This window comes from Bubalus kerabau, chromosome 6 (assembly GCF_029407905.1).
Source record: "Bubalus kerabau isolate K-KA32 ecotype Philippines breed swamp buffalo chromosome 6, PCC_UOA_SB_1v2, whole genome shotgun sequence".
Classification (NCBI taxonomy): domain Eukaryota; kingdom Metazoa; phylum Chordata; class Mammalia; order Artiodactyla; family Bovidae; genus Bubalus; species Bubalus kerabau.
This window is the reverse complement of record NC_073629.1, coordinates 12,233,650-12,239,558: the sequence shown is the minus strand read 5'-3', so window position 1 is coordinate 12,239,558 and position 5,909 is coordinate 12,233,650. Positions and strand designations below refer to the sequence as shown.

General features: G+C 42.7%; 1 protein-coding gene across 1 annotated transcript; it reads left to right on the top strand.

Moving 5' to 3' along the window:
- The first annotated feature begins 878 nt into the window (after positions 1 to 878).
- On the top strand, positions 879 to 3,720 carry CD1E (CD1e molecule). Its single transcript, XM_055586779.1, has 6 exons — positions 879 to 939; positions 1,269 to 1,565; positions 2,150 to 2,428; positions 2,673 to 2,951; positions 3,358 to 3,451; positions 3,561 to 3,720. Exons 1-6 carry the CDS (start codon positions 879 to 881, stop codon positions 3,718 to 3,720), a joined length of 1,170 nt encoding a protein of 389 aa, XP_055442754.1.
- The last annotated feature ends 2,189 nt before the right edge of the window (positions 3,721 to 5,909 follow it).

Here is a 5,909-nt window from a genome sequence, read left to right as displayed (position 1 = left end):
ACCCACTCACAGAACATGACTGGAAATCCACCTGCCTCCCAGCTCACCATTTCCAGGTTAAACTCAGACATAGACCCTTCAACAGTGACAACCACTCTGTCCGGGAAAACTGAGCAAAAAGGCATTTTTTATAGATTATCTGATAACCTGTATTGTCACTACTGCTTCTTTTTCATTGTGGATGATGAATGAGGTTTGCCTGTACACTAACAGCTACACTCAAAATGTCTAGTGTTTTCTGGCAATGATTTTGAGAAAAGCAGAATGAAGGGATGAAGGGGACTGAGATGAGGTGGAACAGGCAGGACAGGTGAGAGGAGTGAGTGTAGACTCCAGGGGGAAAGCAGTTAGTAGAGAAAAACAGGGAAGACCAATAAGAAGGGGGAAAGGTAGCCAAGTGGCATACAGGAGGAGGAGACTACAGAAGGATGAGGAGTGAGAAGACTGCTGAAAAGGCCACTGGGCATCACTAATCACCTTCCATCATTTCTTCTCACAGAGAAAGACACTGAGAACCCAAGTATGGACTTGATTTCTCCAACTCTAAAAGATGCTAAGTATTCCAGCCAAATCACAGACAATAGGCTTTCTTCAGAAGCCAGGACTGGCCGCAGTAGAGGGGATCAGGAGGGCGTAGGCACATGCAGAAGAAAATCAGGAAGTCAGATAATGGGAGAAGTGGAGGGGAAGTGAGAGACCGTGTGGGAGGCCTGTGACTGCCAGACGCTGTAGGGTTTCTCTGGCAGGGAAGTCGGCAGAGGGAGAGGTTTGTGTGTTGGTGTACCAAGGGAAGTCATATGAGAGGGTGAGAGGGGAACTGTGTTTGAGTTCTGAGGGCAGCTTGCCTGTGCAGTAATCCTTCACTTAACAGAGCTCCAATGCTGTTTCTGCTGCCTCTGCTCTTCAAGGGACTTCTCTGCCATGGGGCAAGCACAGTGGGTAAGATGATCCCAGGTGGAAAGACACCCTTGGCTGGGCACTCCAGGGTAGAGAGGTTCTGGGGAGGACTCAGGGGAAGGGAGTAATGCACCTACAGGATGCCCTTGGGGTCTGCACACCAGGTTAGTTCCTAGAAAAGTATTCTTTGTCATAGTCTTGGTTAATCTGCTCTTCAGTTAATCTGCCTGATTTTGGGAAGAGGATGCTAGCTCAGAGGCAGAGGCTATGGGAATACATACAACCTGTGTAACCATCTCTCCTCTATGTGTAACCATGCATCCTCTCCTCTATGGGGCCAATTTTTCCCATGCTTTCACTTTCTATCTCAGGTCCTCAGGTTCCAGGACCCCATCATCTGGCTGCAGAAGAATCCCCCTCCTTCCGCTTGATCCAGATCTCCTCCTTTGCCAACCACAGCTGGACGAAGACCCAGGGCTCAGGCTGGCTGGGTGACCTGCAGACTCATGGCTGGGATAGTGTCTTGGCCAGCATCCGCTTTCTGAGGCCCTGGTCCCAGGGTAACTTCAGCAAGGAGGAGCTGAAGAACATCCAGGCACTCTTACAGCTGTACTTCCACAGTTTCCCACGGGAAGTGCAGGCCTATGCCAGTCAGTTTCAGTTTGAATGTGAGTTCTTTATTCCAAGAGAATATTCGCCAGAAGGCTCTGATCATCTTTTAAAGGATAGATGGAATGTGGACGCTGACGTTGTTCCTTGTCTCCTTTTGGGCACTGTCCCTCCTCTGCTGCACCCTTCACCACCACTCCCACTCTATTCTCCCACCCAATACACATAGCTCTCACACCTCTAAACATACCATCAGGTTCTAGACCTTGAATAACTGTCTGTTCTTGATCTTCTGCCCAGCACCCTGGCCTCAGAATCAGCCTTTCCCAACCAAGATTCTGCCCTCCTTTCTTCCATGTTTACAAGGTTCTGCTTGTACCTAACCACTTCCCTGTCTGCTCTTCCAGTTAATGTCCTTTATTTCTCTAACAGAGTTCCATTTAGCCCTTCCCCTTAATTATTTCAAAATACCTTTATTATCTCAAAATTTTCTTCCCACAAACTTCCTCCCCTTTTCCTATCCCACCTCTGGCCTTCCATGTGATCCCCCAGCAAGTTTTCCTTCCTTTAAATCTCTAGGTTGTTTACTTTCCTTCCCTGTAATTCTTTCCATATTGATTCTCTCTTCCTTATCTACCTGCAGACCCCTTTGAGCTCCAGGTATCATTTGGATGTTTAATTCATACTGGGAAGGCTTTGGAAACCTTCTTAAATGGAGCATATCAGGGATTAGATTTCCTGAATTTCCAAGAAAATTCCTGGAAGCCATCTCCAGAAGCAGGAAGTCGAGCTGAGAATGTCTGTAGGGTGCTCAACCACTACCAAGTTATTAAAGAAATTGTGCAGAGGCTTCTCAGTGACACCTGTCCTCGGTTTCTGGCAGGAGTCCTTGAAGCAGGGAAGGCAGACCTGGAAAAACAAGGTGAGCCCAACTCTTTCTCCCCTCCTATTTCTGGTGTTTCAACACCTGTATTTGAGTTTTCTACTCTTTATCAACCTTTTGAAACACATAATAAGAAGCTAGAGGGTGAGATGTTTGGGTTTAGAACTGTTTCCTAGAAAAGAGAAAGAAGTGATTACTCAAACTACTTAAGGAACCCTAAGTCACTAAACTGTAGTCTAGGGTGCCCTCCTAAATTCTATTTATCCTCCTCTTTACTCTCTAGTGAAGCCAGAGGCTTGGGTGTCCAAAGGCCCCAGTCCTGGGCCTGGCCGTCTGTTGTTGGTGTGCCATGTCTCTGGATTTCATCCAAAGCCCATATGGGTGATGTGGATGAGGGGTAAGCAGAAGCACCCAGGGACTCGGCGAGGTGATGTCTTGCCCAATGCTGATGGGACCTGGTATCTCCGAGTAACCCTGGATGTGGCAGCTGGGGAGGCAGCTGGCCTGAGTTGCGAAGTGAAGCACAGCAGCCTAGGAGGCCAGGACATCATCATCCACTGGGGTGAGAGAGAACTGGGGTCTGCTGGGAGGTGATAGTCTTTTCATAGTAAAAACAGCTAATGAGTGAGGAACTTAGAAAAAATGGCCAGAAATGCTATGCGCAAGAGGTTACAGGTGGGGGAATCCATGGAAAGAAAGGTGGAGCATGACACCAGTTAAATTTTAAGAAAATGCAAGAAGAGGATAAGAGGTACTAGAGAGAAAAAAAAGAAGGAGCTGGTGATTTGATGAAAGAGAGAAAAAGTGGACAGACCAGAGACACAGACTCGGGATGAATTGAAATGAGGACTCTAGAAAAGACAGATTAAAACTCTGGGGAGGTCCCACCACTGTGAAATGAGAAGCATTAACTATAGTAGAAAAGAGAGCACTTTATAGATTGATTTTCTTATTTTATCTCCACTTAGGTGGATACTCTGTATTCTGGATATTGATCTGCTTAATTGTAATAGTTACCTTGGTCATGTTGGTTATAGTTGATTCATCGTTTAAAAAGCAGAGGTGAGTCTTGTTTTGTCTCTTCAGCTTCTTATCAGTTTATTCTTTTTTTCTCCCTTTCTCCTTTCTCTGATTTCCCTTATTTGACCGAGATCTTCTTTTCTTCCCACAGCTCAAATCAGGATGTCTTCTCTATCTCCCACTCTACCTTTCCCATAGGAGCCAAAACCCAAGACCCCAGGAATTCAGGACATCAGCTCTGCTTGGCACTGGAATCATGGATCAAAAACAAACTCTTAAAGAAATGGAAAGCCAGGCTAAATCAACTCTAGTGTCATTAGTTTTACCTTCCACATAAAATCATTTTCCGCTTCTGTTTAAACATGATTCATAGCTCTAAACAAAGCTTGATTTTGCTAAAGTGATTTGTTCTGTCAGAGACCAGACCTGCACCCTTTTGAAAATCTGTTTTTTTTTTCCCTCCCATCTTCCAGAATATCTTTTCTACTTCAGCCACATGTTCATCACTATTGATCCTTAAAATTTTAATTCAGATGCCTCTTTCTTAAGAACTTCCCTGGATTGTCCAGGGGAAAGCTCTTCTTTATATCCCAAATTGGACTGTTCTTCCTAAATACACTCATCTCTTCCTACTCCAAACAGTCATTTTAAATTTTTTGTGTTTTTCTCTCATTTGCTTGAAAGCAAGATTTACGTGTTTGTATTTGTGTCCATCATCGAAAACCTCACCTGGTTCTTGGCAGATTGTTGGCAGGTAACCTGTGCAGTTGTTGCCATCTCAAAATCCTGTTCATTTTTGAAGGAGATATTTCATTTTCATTTTATACTGGCCTCACAAATTATGTAGCTGGTTTGTCCTGAAAGAGATCTTTCTCAATAAATACTGACTGAAATAAATGTATCGTCAAATACATTGTCTTAATCCCTTTCTTTTTTGTCATCTCTACATCATTTGGCTATGTTCTTATTAAAACTCTTTGTCTGTCTCCCACCAAAGGTGAAGGAGGCAGCTAAGTGTTTCAGACTTCATTGCTGTCACGGTGTTCATGCATCTTCAGAGATATTTAAAGAAAATAATAACACATGAGATTTTCTCTTGTCAAAGAGAGGGTAGGGTTGGACTGACATTCCTACTTCTCTGAGATTGTGTATTACTATATATGTCTTTGTGGATACACATATTCAGGGGATACATTCATATTTTGGAAAGTTAGGAACAGAACATGGAGACTGAGGATTATTTTTATGGACAAAGCCAAGCAAGGAAAGGATACATTGATCAGATGCCAGCCAAGTTACATTTATTTTCTTTAGCATTTTGACTTATTATTATTATTATTACATATACTTTATTGTCCCCTTAATTTTTAATATGGATATTAAAATTATCTAATTGCTTTAATTGAGATTCATTTGATGAGTCTGTTGGAGATCAGAAAGCTAGTAAGGTGTAGAGTTCATACTGATGTTCATTTGACATCTTCCCTCAGATGGAGTAATTGAGAAGATTGTATAGATTTTTTAGTGGGAACTTAATACTCTATATGGGGCATTCCCAAGTGTCCCATGATCACTTATCCAAGCTGTCCTCTTACACATGAACAACTGAAGTCAGTCCTTTCCCTATTGAGAGTTCATCACCTTCTGAATGCAGAAGGTATACAAACAGCCTATCTAGAAGCAGGCACCAGATTTCAGAGAGGAAGGCAGAATTTTAAAGGGCTTTTGGGGCAATAAATAATGAGGTTCCATCACATGGTAGAAGGTCCTTCTCTATCAAAATGAAAATGTGCAAGGAGGAAACTTTCAGTATCTAACTCAGGTGTGCAATTTAAGTATAGTTCTCATATCTCCTGTTTGAATATAATTTTTCCCCACTACCCTAATTTTTTGGTCACCATAGTTCTTGAACTTCTTATATGGATCAGGCTAACTTCTCTGGTCCCACATCTAATCTTTCCCCTACTGGATATTATGCTTCTTTGTAACTGGACTTCTTTCTGTCTTTTATTAACACCAAAATTCTTTTGACTTAAGGCAATATTATGCATATTTTCCCCTCCATCTGGACCATTCTTCACTCAGATCTTACATGGATTTTTTGGTCCTTCATACTGTGAGTGACAAGTCCAGTTTACCATAACGTGCTACTCTAGATTTCTCTGCTATTGCATTTTAATGAATCCCATGGGAAATAGATGGAGAAACAGTGGAAACAGTGTTAGACTTCCAAAATCACTGCAGATGGTGATTGCAGCCATGAAATTAAAAGATGCTTACTCCTTGGAAGAAAAGTTATGACCAACATAGATAGCATATTGAAAAACAGAGACATTACTTTGCCAACAAAGGTCTGTCTAGCCAAAGCTATAGTTTTTCCAGTAGTTGTGTATGGATGTGAGAGTTGGACTGTGAAGAAAGCTGAGTGCCGATGCTTTTGAACTGTGGTGTTGGAGAAGACTCTCAAGAGTTCCTTGGGCTGCAAGACGATCCAACCAGT

Excerpts from the sequence above, each read along its gene's own strand:
- CD1E (XM_055586779.1), top strand. The coding sequence starts at position 879 with ATGCTGTTTCTGCTGCCTCTGCTCTTCAAGGGACTTCTCTGCCATGGG. Across the intron at positions 1,566-2,149 it reads CAGTCAGTTTCAGTTTGAAT|ACCCCTTTGAGCTCCAGGTA; the intron begins GTGAGTTCTTTA and ends ATCTACCTGCAG. Across the intron at positions 2,429-2,672 it reads GGCAGACCTGGAAAAACAAG|TGAAGCCAGAGGCTTGGGTG; the intron begins GTGAGCCCAACT and ends TTTACTCTCTAG.